This window comes from Choloepus didactylus, chromosome 15 (genome assembly GCF_015220235.1).
Source record: "Choloepus didactylus isolate mChoDid1 chromosome 15, mChoDid1.pri, whole genome shotgun sequence".
NCBI lineage: Eukaryota > Metazoa > Chordata > Mammalia > Pilosa > Megalonychidae > Choloepus > Choloepus didactylus.
The window spans coordinates 75,638,383-75,650,429 of NC_051321.1; the positions used below are offsets into that span (position 1 = coordinate 75,638,383).

The 12,047-nt window shown below is 55.7% G+C and overlaps 2 protein-coding genes across 3 annotated transcripts; one reads left to right on the forward strand and one right to left on the reverse strand.

Annotated features, from left to right (window-relative positions):
- Window positions 1–1,331: 1,331 nt before the first annotated feature.
- On the reverse strand, window positions 1,332–6,203 carry LOC119510745 (protein ALEX-like). Of its 2 annotated transcripts, XR_005212010.1 has the most exons (3): window positions 5,759–6,203; window positions 3,428–5,154; window positions 1,332–1,726 (listed from the first exon to the last, which is right to left on the reverse strand). XR_005212010.1 is itself a non-coding variant. In XM_037805100.1 (2 exons), exons 1-2 carry the CDS (start codon window positions 6,144–6,146, stop codon window positions 4,880–4,882), a joined length of 663 nt encoding a protein of 220 aa, XP_037661028.1. In that variant the 5' UTR covers window positions 6,147–6,203; the 3' UTR covers window positions 1,733–4,879. The 2 variants fall into 2 exon arrangements, 1 of the variants encoding a protein (XP_037661028.1); XM_037805100.1 differs by lacking the exon at window positions 1,332–1,726 and having other exon boundaries at window positions 1,733–5,154.
- Window positions 5,543–11,668, forward strand: PPIF (peptidylprolyl isomerase F). The gene is made up of 6 exons (XM_037805101.1): window positions 5,543–5,806; window positions 7,048–7,078; window positions 7,595–7,683; window positions 9,104–9,200; window positions 9,790–9,865; window positions 10,774–11,668. Exons 1-6 carry the CDS (start codon window positions 5,612–5,614, stop codon window positions 10,907–10,909), a joined length of 624 nt encoding a protein of 207 aa, XP_037661029.1. The 5' UTR covers window positions 5,543–5,611; the 3' UTR covers window positions 10,910–11,668.
- Window positions 11,669–12,047: the final 379 nt, after the last annotated feature.

The following is a 12,047-nucleotide window of genomic DNA, read 5'->3' on the forward strand; positions in this document are numbered from 1 at the left end:
TTATTTCTGAACTCCGCCTGCCCCAAAGCATGGAGGAAAAGGGTAGCAAGAAATAACTGGGAAAGAAGCACGGCCAGTCTGCCCGATTGTGTCCAGGTGCTTTTTTTTTTTTCCCCTCATTGTGTTTTTTTTTTTAAATTCAGCTTTGTTGAGATATGTTCACATATCACATAGTCATCCATGGTATACAATCAACTGTTCACAGTACCATCATATAGATGTGCATTCATCACCCCAATGTATTTTTTGAACATTTTCCTTATACTAGAAAGAATAAAAATAAGAATAAAAAATAAAAGTAAAAAAGAACACCCAAATCATCCCCCTATCCCGCCCTATAAAGTGCACAAGGTTAAAATATGTAGGTAGCCAAATATTCCCAAGGTTTTCTTTATAGTTTCTTCCATTTGTTTCTATGCTGGGAAACCTGTGACCATTCTGAAACTGGTAACCATAAACCAGTGTCCTCTTCTGGCATTTATGGTTTTGGATTGCATTTCACTCATCAATGTGCCAGTAAAAGACTTTTTCTGCTCCCCCGTGCAGCCTCGACATAGGGGGACTAAATCAGAATCTCAGGACTGGAAGGAACCTCACGGGTCGCCTGGGCCCACCCACCACCCCCCGAGTAGGAATCCTCTCTGTGGCATCTCTGCTTGGTATCTCTTGCACACCTCCAGCTACGGGGAGTTCACTACTTCAAAGCATGGTCATGTGACACCACTGATTGACAGATATCTTTCTCTTCTCAAAAACCCCCAACCTGGCTCCCACAGGTCCTGGTTTGGGTCTAGGGAGCCCCCACTGTGCCCTCTGCCCCATAGCAGCCCTCGGCACTCTGGAGATGGCAACATGTCCACTCCCCCTCCCTGTTCCTCTCCTCTGCTCAACAGCCTTGGTTAGAGCTGTTCCACACACCCTGGGCCCTGCCCCCCATCCTCCTTCCCACCTGGAGCTGGGGCCCAGGCTCTGACCTCCTGGTAGGTCAGATGAGCCAGCAGTGGGGCCTGTGATGGGGAAATAGCATCTTAGGAACATCACCCCTGAGACAATCAACTTTTGGAGCCGCTGCTTGTCGAAAATCTGAGATCTATGTCACATAAATTGAGCCTCTCCCAGCCTGACCCATGCCTGCTGACCTTTTGTACTAAAATTCAGTGGCAGGTATTTGAGTCAGGAGCCAAATTCTGGAATAAGGCAGAGCTGGGCCAAATACAGGCTGCTCGGCAGCTTTGGAGGCCTCATTTGTAAAGTTCAGGTAAGACTAGTCACTACCTGTCCCCGAGGGCCATGGTGAGGATGAAGAAATACCGTATAAAATCCTTAAGTGTGCAGTAGATGGTAGCTCTTCTCATGACCCACAAGCATCTAAGACTGTTGCACTTATTTTCATTGGAAGAAAAGACAAACACGCGTCATCAGTGCTAGGCAGGCGATACTGATTCAAAGGGGATTTATTCTAATGGTTGGGAGAGAGATATCCGTGTTAGTTAGTAAACAGAGATCAAGAGGACCAAGTCGATAGATTCAAGAAAAAGTACACAGGTTGCAAGGGAAACAGGCCGAAAAAGGGGCAGGAGACTGCAGAATCCCAGCTGTTTGCTCTCTCACAACCACAGGGCCGAGATCCCGGAGCTCAGGTGGCATCTAGGATGGCCAGGCTGCCCTTTATCCTTGGCAGAGGCTGAGGCCCCACTCCTGGGCAACCTGGCAGCACAGGCCCCTCCTTGTGATAAGGATGTATTGAGAGAAAAAAAAGAAAATAGTAAATAAGGTGGATAGTGCAGGTACAAAGGGAGAGTCTGGGCCTGAGCTCGGGGACCTCTTGGGTCCTGCCGACCAGTGACTTTTCCCATTGAGCCTCAGCAGGAACAGACTAAACCTACTCAGGGCTGCGTGGACCCAGTTGTCGGCCTGCACTACTGCACGCCAAGGCTGCAGGGCCAGAGGCTGACTGTAGATTCGCGAGGACACCAAGGTCCAGCAGCGTGCTGGCTTTGGAGCTCAGCCACCTGCCACTCCTGTGGGCTTGGGCCAGCCACGGGCTCCCTCTGAGCCTTGGAGCCAGTATCCATAACACGGGGCCCGCAGACCCCCTTGCAGTCAGCCTGTGGACTAGACGGGATCAGGAACACAATCACCAAGCCAGGTGCCTGCCCGAAGGCAGGCTTCTTCAGGTTATGGACAGATGAGTTGTACAAGAGCCAGGCAGCTGTGGGTGTCCCTTACCCAAGAGCCCTGCCAGGCCACGCTGGCTGTCCCTGCCACTGCACTGCTCACAGCCGATATCACACCTGTGTCTTCTAAGGCACAGCTGGCCTCTGGAAGGAGAGCCTCCCCAGACCTTCCCCTTGGGGCCTCTCTCTGAGTCCACCCGTCCTGGCCTCCTGCAGCAGGAACTTCCCCTCCTGTCCCCCCCTGCCTCACATTCGGCAGGAACCCAGAGCCCTCCTGAGGCTGATGCATTCGGAAGGACTTCATGGAGAGTTGGGGGGCCGGGGGCGAACAACCCAGAGAGGGCGACAACCCCAGATGCCTCAGACGGAGCTAAGGAAACTGAAGCCCAAGGCCTCCCACCTGGGGACCATTTTCCACCTTTGACCGTGGGTGGACTGATACTGGCAATGACCCCAGCCTTTGGGAAAGCCCCATACTACCAGCCCTGCTGTGCACTCACGCGGGGCCTCCTGGGAGACGTTTCTCAAGAGTACTTTGAATCCCGCTGCAGCGTAACTGCCCGCCCCTTTCTTTGTCCCTGGGAGGAAGCACAGGGCCCAGCACATGGTAGGAAGGGCATGAGTTGAGAGAGGTTCTGACCACCGACCCGGTGCTGCCCTGCTGTGTGACGTGGGCAAGTGCCTGCCCCTCTCTGAGCTTCAATTCTCTGTACAGTGGAGAACAGAGCTTGCAAACTACTGGCCCAGAGGCCTCATCTGGACTGTGGGCATGTTTATCTATGGCTGATTCTGGGTTTAATTATTTTATTTTAAAATTAGTTTCCAAAATTTAAAAATTGGGAGATTTCCATAAACCCCCAAATTTTAGCTTTTATTGAAACATGTGAAGATCTGGTCACCCTGGACCCACATTCCCACATGCAACAATTGTTGGGCTAGGCCGCGGCTGACTCTCTAATTGGGGCGTGCGTTAGCCCTTTGGCCTCGGTGCCACCTCCCCTCACTCCCTACAGCCTCGCCCGGCATGGGTGGGTGTCTGAGTTTGCAAAACCTCTGAGCCCAGCACAACCTGACTGTTCGGCTCTGTGAGGCCCAAAGGCAGAGTTCCAGGATCTCTGGGTGACAGAGCCATTAACACCTGGGTAAGAAGTCACTTGGGGAGAGTGGAGAGAAGCTGCTGTTTCGAGGATGATACAGAGGCCATCAAAAGCTTTTCCACCAGGTGACTACTGACACCTGCCCAATATCACCTGGGCTGGAGCCCTCAAGGCCTGGGCATATTTCAGCTCATGGCTCACCGCAGGCACTGTCTCTCCTCCTAACACCGTGGAGGACAGCAGAGGTGGGATGACTTCATAGCCAAACAGGCAGCTGGGGAAGATGAAACTTTTCTCTGGCTCAAGTAGGAGGTAGTGATGATGTTTGATTTTCCAAAGAAGGTAGGAAGAGTGGCAATGGCCTGAGTGAAGGCGGCTGGGGCCCAATGCAGGTCCTGCGGATGGGATACGGCACCATCGATGGCTCCCCAGTGCTACCCAACAATGTCAGGCCTCTGTGATTGGGCCCTTCCAGGCCTTTCAGCTTATTGTCAACATCTCAGCCTTTCCATACAGGAGCCCTGACCTCTCTCAGCTCTGGGCTGGCTTTGGCTCATTCCTCCTCTGGAATGTCCTCTCAACATGCTTGTTCCTCTGCCCCTCGAACACGGTCATCTCCAGGCTGATCCCCCCAGGCGGAAACTATCTCCCCTCTCCCCAGAGCGCCACAGCCTTCCCAAGCTGGAACCTGGGGAGCTCCTGGGCTCCGGGATCATCTAGTGCTTCCCTGAATGCCAGGCCCCTACTGTGCCAGGAATACAGAGAAGAGGCTGTGACCTTCTGGAATAGGAGCCAGGCTAGGATTCTCTTGAGTCTAGGACAGTCTGCTCTGGCCTTATGGATTTGCTTGGGCCAGCACTGATCCCTTCCCATGAGCTGATTCAGGGTCTGGGGCAGGTTAGTCCAGAGCTGGACCCCGTTCATGCCCACCTGCCTCCAAGGCTCAGCCCCTACCCCCTTTCCTAGCTTCCTCTGGCTTCTGAGCACCTGCATCTGGGGCTCTCTGCCATCTGAGCCCCAAATCCTGAGCAAAGGCACTGTGAATTCTGCCCATCACAGATGCAGTTCATAACAGTCAACAAATCCTTCTCTTGTGTTCATTTTATCCTCAGAACAGAACTGGAAAACAGCAGGGGAACTGTTATCAGTCCCTGGTACATATGGGGAAACTGAGGCCCAGAGAAGTCTGGGAGAATTGGCACAGGTTCGCCCAGCCCTGACCAGTCCCTTCTCTCTCTCTGGGTCTCAGTTTTGCATGCAGATAGTAACGGCGTTGGCCCAGGAGCTCTCCCAGGGCCCAGATCTGTTATCCACTCACTGTGGGCTTCTCACTGCCCCCCCAGGTCCCCAGAAAACCCACTGCCAGCCTGTGGGGCTTATATGTCCCTAGCCACAACTCCTTCCCATGAGTTGCCCTTCTCTTCTGTCTTTCTTTTTCCATGGTTTTTCTGCACACCCTGTAGAAAGGCCGCTGTGCTCTGCTACCTGCAGGTCTGGTGCAGTCAGCCCCAAGGGTTGTGCTGGGGTCTGTGGGGGAGGGAGGGGAGCCGGCAGGCAGCTGACTGCCCTGGCTCCTGTCGGCCTATGGGGGCAGGGGAGTGGGAGTCAGACGGGTCCTGGGGAAGGCCTGGGGGCCTGGTGTGAGCACGACAGGTCCAGGCTGTGTTTCCAGTCTTGCTGGAAGAGCGTGTAGTCTTTGGAACAGTCGGGAGACAGGCCCAGGCCAGGACAAGGAAGTCCTTGGCCACCAGGGAGGTGTCTTGGCTTGTCTCCTCCTGCCGCCTCTGGCTCTCTATTCCCGCCTCGGATCTCCACCTTTCTCGGGCTGACTCTCAGCGCCACCGTGAAGAGACGCAGGTCTCTCTGCCTGCATGCAGGGCCTAAGGGGAGAGGGGCAGCAGGGCAAGGCATGTAGCCTGAGCCTCACACTTACAAAGAACTTAAAAGTAGACTTTCTTTATTATATCTAAATGAAACCATACTGAGGCCTATATTTTGCAGCTAACCAGGTTTTAGCATTCTATTTTCATCTCTTGGGACCCTCCCATCATGGAACAGCCTCCTTCCTGTCTGTCCCTAGTGTCTGGCCCCGGCGAGGGCGCGTTCAAGGACGGTCTGCAGCCCCACGAGCCTGGCGGCGCTGCCCGCCGCGACCAGCAGGGGTCGCCCGCGGACGGGCCCGGAGGGGGCGGGGCCGGGGCGGGGCCTGGACGCCGGCCTGGCCAATAAAGGCGGCGGCGCGGGGCCGCCCGGGACTCGGCTTTCTGGACGCCGGCGACCTTCGCAGCCGGTGTCTGCTCCCGCACTGCCCGTCTCCCGCCCCGCTCCGTGCCCGCGATGCTGGCGCTGCGCTGCGGGCCCCGCCTGCTCGGCCTGCTCCCTGTCCCGCGGCCCGCGCCGCTGCGCCTCCCCGCGGCCCGCGCCTGCAGCAGCGGCGGCGGCCCCAACCCGGCTGCCTCCTCTGCCGGGAACCCGCTCGTGTACCTGGACGTGGGCGCCGACGGGCAGCCGCTCGGCCGCGTGGTGCTGGAGGTGAGACCGCTGGGCCGGCCCGGCGTGCTGCCTGGGTCGCTGGGTGACCTTGGGCCTCCCACCGCCGGGCTCCAGGCCTCAGTTTCCCCATCATTAAGAAGGGGCGTCCGATTGCTCTTTTCCGGCCTCTTCTGGAACTCTGGCATAGTGGGGGCGGGACACGTAGAGGAGAAGGCTCAAGGTCAGGTCGCCGCTGGTGAGGGCCTAGGGTCCCGCTGTCCCGCCGGGGCTGGGGGAGGAGACCCAGGCCCTTGGGGTCGGAATCCAGACCCCGAGCTCGGTGGCGGGCGCCGGGGGTGAGCGGTGGGCGGGGCTCCGGCTCACGTGGCGGCCTTTGCATCAGGCTGAGCTGGCCCCGGCCCTGCCCCCGCCACCGCCATCGGGCTCTCCCTCTGCGCCCTCGGGAAGGGAAGTGAAGAGGAGGAGGTGGGACCCGCCAGGCCGCGGGCTCCGGCCACTAGGGGGACCCTGCCATAGCCTTCGGGGCAGTGTCCTGGGGAGCCCCCCGACCCCTGCCGCTCTCCCGGGGAGGTCACTCAGCGCCTGCCCCTGAGTCTTTCTGTGAGCCCTTTTTTAAACAAAACAAGAAGCAGTCAAGGTAGCCGAGTTGAAGCCGGGAGTAGCCTTCCCTTCTGTCCTGCCGCATTTTTAACCAACCAACCGATTCGTGTTGAATGAGCTGTTTCCCAGGGAGGCCTTGGTATTTTTTGTTAGCCTCAGTTTCTTCTTCTGGAAAAGGGGGCGCACCCTCCCGGCTCCTGTGCACTCTGATGGTTTGGCATAAGGGTGGATCTTGAAGCTGGGAGGCAAGAGGCCATTTGTCTTAACTCCCCTTACCTGCTGCCTTTCACCCCAGCCCTGGACTGCCTCTCTCAGCCTCAGTTTCCCTTCTGCGCCTTGAAGATTGGACAGGTTCCTCTCCAGGCCCCGAACCTGATGCCTTGGGCCCAGCTGTAATACCTCTGCCAGTTCTGTCCAGGAAAGAGGCCGGGGCAGCGCTGTCATCCTTTCTGCCACATGAGGAAAACAGGGCTGCCCCTCCCAGCCTGGAGTTCAGGAAGCAGCTGCCAGAAGTGATAGCTGCTTAGGCTGCCTCCCCTGGAGAGCTGGGAGGTGCTGGGATGGAATGGCCTTGCGGGCCTTTCCCCCCGCTCCCCGGCATCCTTGGGTGGTGATGAGGTTTCTTCCTTCACCTGCCTCTGGACTGATCACCTTCTGTTGTCCCCCTTCTCTCCCCACAGCTGAAGGCAGATGTTGTCCCAAAGACAGCAGGTACGACGGGGGCCGCCTGTGTGTGGTCTAGCCAGAAGGGGAGTGGGAGCAGGGAGAGGCAGGGGGCCGTGGAGAGGAGCCAGAGCGCTGGCTCGTGACCAGAGGGAAGTGGCGTGTGTGGATCTGCCCAACTGTCTGGTAGCGACTTGAACCTCAAAACCAGCAGAAGGCTGTAAATCCCCCAGTCCTTTTTCCTGTACAGTGCAACTTTATCCCTCTCAGTGCACAGGGGGAGAGGGTGGTGGGTACACAACCTTATGGCCCCCTGCCCCACTGACCAGGTCCCAGAACAACCAGGAGTGAGTGCTCTCATCACAGTGCTTGGGACACTGAGGTCAGAGAAGGGAAGCATCTTTCCCCGGGTCACACAGCAAGTCAGGCGGAACAGACCCAGGACCCTGGGGTCTTCCTAGGCCTGGCTCACCTACAGGTGGGGTTAGCGGGTGCTGGCTGGGATGGGTGTGACCCAGGAGTTGGGCCTGGCCCTGCTCACCTTCCTCTTCCTTCACTCCTCAGAGAACTTCAGAGCCCTGTGTACTGGCGAGAAGGGCTTTGGCTACAAAGGCTCAACGTTCCACAGGGTGATTCCGTCCTTCATGTGCCAGGTAATGAGGCCCTCTCTGTGCCTCGGTTTTCCCTCTTGTAAGTGGGGATGATAACAGTGGTTGTCTAAAGGGGCTGTTGTAAGGATTCAGTGAGCCAGCACATGCCTGGCACATGGGGGAGTTCTGGACAGAGGGCAGCCGTAATTACCCTGCTGGCTTGTGCCCTCACCCCTTCAGGCTGTGACTTGTCAGGATTGTCATGCCCTTCCTGCCCCAGAGGTTAAGCCACATGGCAGCGGCAGGATGGCCTGCCCAGCGGGCAGGTTATGTGACCTGTGTGGTTTTCAGAGGCATTAGTGTTGCTGTGCTAGAGGTTTGAGGGTAGGTGTTGACAGCACAAACTTCTCAGGTCAGGAGCCAAGCAGTGTTAGGGGTGTTGGTTCCTCTTAGGGAGGACCCATGATGAGGCCAGGGGTCAGGGTCCCAGGGCCAGCAGAGCCTTGAGGCAGGGGCATGGGTGCCAGGACCTTTGTAGCCCTTTCAGCTGGAATTCTCTCCATCCACCCTGACCTGGTGGCTGCCCTCCTATCACAGTGAGGGCCAGCTGATGGGCTGTGAGACCCCTCCCTGTGGAGAATGCAGGGAGGGGCAGAGCGCTGGGGTGGGTGTGGGATGGGTGTGGGGTGGGTGTGGGTGGGACAGGCCTGACCCAGCCTGGGGGCTTTTCTGCTGCCAAGGGGCCCAGCTCCACCCCAGGCTGTTAGGTGCACATCCTAGGCCAGGCCAGGCCTTCCTCTGAGCAGCAGTATGCAGGGCAGGGGCTGCCGGAGCTGGGGGTCTCTCTGACATGAGGTGGCAGCACCTGGAGGCCCAGGCCAGGGTCTTGAACCGTCCCTTATGAGTGCCTGTGGACACTTCATCCGGGGGCTGGGGTTATGGCTGCTCAGGTCCCCTCGCTTACCTGAGGATTCCAGGGCCTGGGGCCAGGCAGCACTGAGTGTAGGAACAGCTCCAGGTTTTTCTGGCCCCCAGTCTGTGAGGCACTGGGAAACCTCTGGGTAATGCTGGGCTAGGGAGGGGACAGGGGTGGCCAGAGGGGCTCGGCAGAGGAAACTAAATCTGGGCAGCTTCTGCTGCCCTCAGTCCCTCAAACCAGCCCTGGTAATGGGAGCCTTGGCCACCTCCCTGCTGCCCTCCAAGAATTGAGGGCTGACAATTCTGCGTCACTCAGAATCATTTCAGAGCCGCCTTTAGGTCCTTCAAGGATTATTAAAAAACTTGCCTGGGTGTTATAGTGAATCATTCAGAAACCAAGGGTAGTTATAGTGGCAGGAGATTTTTAAGCTTTATTTTATTCTTCCTCATTTGATAGGATGCTTTTGGACCCCTTTGCCCAGGAGGCTTCCAGCTGGGTGGGCTTTGGGGTGGGTTGGGAGTGCCAGCTCTGCGGGGTCCACTCAGAAAGTGTCTGTGCCCCCAGGCAGGTGACTTCACCAACCACAATGGCACAGGTGGGAAGTCCATCTATGGAAGCCGCTTTCCGGATGAGAACTTCACGCTGAAACACGTGGGACCAGGTGAGTGGGGGCCACCCTCCCTTTGGAGTTGGAGTGCTTTCCCTGGGGCCTGGACCCAGCCTGGCCACACCCGGGAGCTGCAGCCCCCTCTCTGCTCAGTGTCCGACGAGGTGCCTTTCTTCCTTCTGCACACTAGGTCTGCTCAGTTGGCTTAGTGCTTCTGGTTGGTTGGGTTTTCCTAGAGCTTTCTCATTCTGAGCTCTCAATTTAAAAGAGAAACTTTCCTTTGGGAATGTCAGGGAGAGAGCCTTTCAGCAAACCCCCAACACTGTCTTACCTTTAAGCTCCAAGGTGGACCGTGGAAAGATCTGGAGGTCAGGGCTGGGGGTCCCACTCAGGCTGTATGGCTGAGACCTTCTAGAAGGCCCTCTCCTCCTTCACCCTGGCTGCCTAATCGTGGCCGAGTGGGCAGTGAAGGCACACAAGCCCTGGGGGGCCTGGTCATTGGGCCCTGGTTCTCCTCTTCTGAGCCCCAGGATCTGCAGTCTCAAACGTTCTTGATGCGGCGACAGCCACCTGCTCTGTTGAATGACATCCCAGGTGAGATGGCTCCTGGAGCAGGGAGGCTCACCCTTGCTGTTTTTTGCAGGTGTCTTGTCCATGGCGAATGCAGGCCCCAACACCAATGGCTCCCAGTTCTTCATCTGCACCATAAAGACAGACTGGTGAGTTCCCGCTCCTGGCACAAGGCCCTCTGGGAATGAGGCTTTCCAGCGTTACTGGCTCTCAAAGTGTGTCCTGCAAGAGAAGTTTTCTGCCAAATACATTTGAGAAATGCTGCAGAACAGATTAGGCTTCCAGATGGCTTGTAGCCACCATCCCTATCCTCTTCACCCCAGAGTCCCCTGTATCCAAGCCCTGGGCATCTGGGGTTAAGAGGACAGCAGCCGGCTGGGAGCTAAGATGTGATAAATCCCGTGCCGAGGATATTAGGGAGACAAGTGGTGGGTTGAGCTTGCAAGCCAGGAGGGATGTGGAAACCAGGGCCAGGCAGGTCATTACTGGCTCTGCCTACTCTTTGCTCCTTCCATGGAACTCTTAATGGATCCTGCAGTTCTGCCCTTGACTGTAATCAGCCTTGGCCTTGCTGGAGCTGGGCTAAGCTGCCTTTTAGATTCTGAGAATCTCTTAAACCGAGAGCTGCTCGGAGCATGTCTTTCCTCCAGCACTTAAGTAGTTTCACCACACTTGTTATTTTCGCTCTCACTTCCTAATCCATGACTATTAAAATAATTCCATTTTACAGACTTCTTTCTTCAAAATAATTCAGTACTCCATTATCTCCTTGTGCAAAACAAGAATAATTCACTTTTCCTAGATGAAATTGCCAGGATTCGCGTTAGGTGGCCTCGGACAAAGTCACATGGCATTTGAGTCCTGAGACCTGGGGGTCCCCCTTGAGAAGCTCAGCAGGGATTGAGAACAGAGCTTTAGGGGGTGGGCCCGGCTATGCAGTGTGGGTTTCTGTTAGAATGGCTGTTTTTGGTAAATGAATCCATTGCCAAGTGGGCATGACGTTGGTTGACCTCGTGCTCCTCTCCTTCCCGCCCCCTTGGCTCACCTGTCCTCCCAGGTTGGATGGCAAACATGTTGTGTTCGGCCATGTCAAAGAGGGCATGGATGTTGTGAAGAAAATAGAATCTTTCGGCTCCAAGAGTGGGAAGACGTCCAAGAAGATTGTCATCACAGACTGTGGCCAGTTGAGCTAACCCATGGCTGGGGGTGCTAGGGTGGTAGCAGGTGTGTTGTCTCCCCAAGGTAGGCACTTTGGGCTCTCACTGTAGGTGCTCAGAGAGCTGCTGCCTGCTCCACCAGACTGTGTGCTTGAGAAAGGCCTCTCAGGAACCTCAGACCCCTGCTGACCACATCCCCAATAACCCACCCTTTCTCACGGCCCCGCTACTGGACATCCACTGTGGACGTCGTGTCTCGCACCCCTCATCACCCAGCTCACCTTCCTCTGTGCCTTGTCTGTTGGCGGTGGAGATGGGGGAGCAGCGAGTGAAGGCTTTCTGCCGTTTACTTGACCAAAGGGGAAAGCCAGTTGCTGCAGAAGGGTTATGATACCTGTTTAATTTCACCCCCCTAATTGGAATAATTTAATTACTAAAATTAACTAGAAACAAAGCTGTGACACTACACCATGCTGTGGCGTGACCTGAGTGTTACAAGCTTGGCTTTGGAAGCGGAATTCAGGGCTTTTATGAAGTTTCTCAGGTCCGAGGTCCCTTATCCCGGCAACTGTGAATCCCTTAGATTTGCTGCCATGGTCTGTGAGAAGGGTCCATGTGATAGAAGCAGAAGGACCCAGAAAGAAAGCCAGCGTGAGCTGTGCCTCACCAATGTGAACGCCTGTATTGGAAGTTGATGTGGCCTGGGAGAGGGCCATGTGCTCTGGAAGGAAGAAAATGTGTATTTGCTGGTGGGCTTGGATTTTTCTGTGTTTAATAAATTAAATTTACTGATTATGTACATAAAACATTTCTGGAATGTTTATTTGTGTTCAACCTTAAATGTGAAAATAAATCCTATTTTCTATTAAAGACTGTCTGGTGTCCATGGTTTTAGGAAGAAGCCAACCTTTATTGAGTTCCCACGTGTCGGGCGCAGTGCTTACAGGTGTTGTGTGGTCTATCATTTAATCAGCCCTACAGCCTCTGAGGGTAGTGTTGTTGTCATCCCTGTCTACAGATGAGGAAACGGCTCAGGCAAATAAGTAACTGTGTTAGCATCTGCAGCCTACAGTGTGAGCACTGGGTCCACTTGGAATCCAAGCTCTGCTGCTTGGTGATCCCGAGTCTCAGTTTTCTTCAGCTGTGCAATGGGAAAGCAATGGTTCCTCAAAGC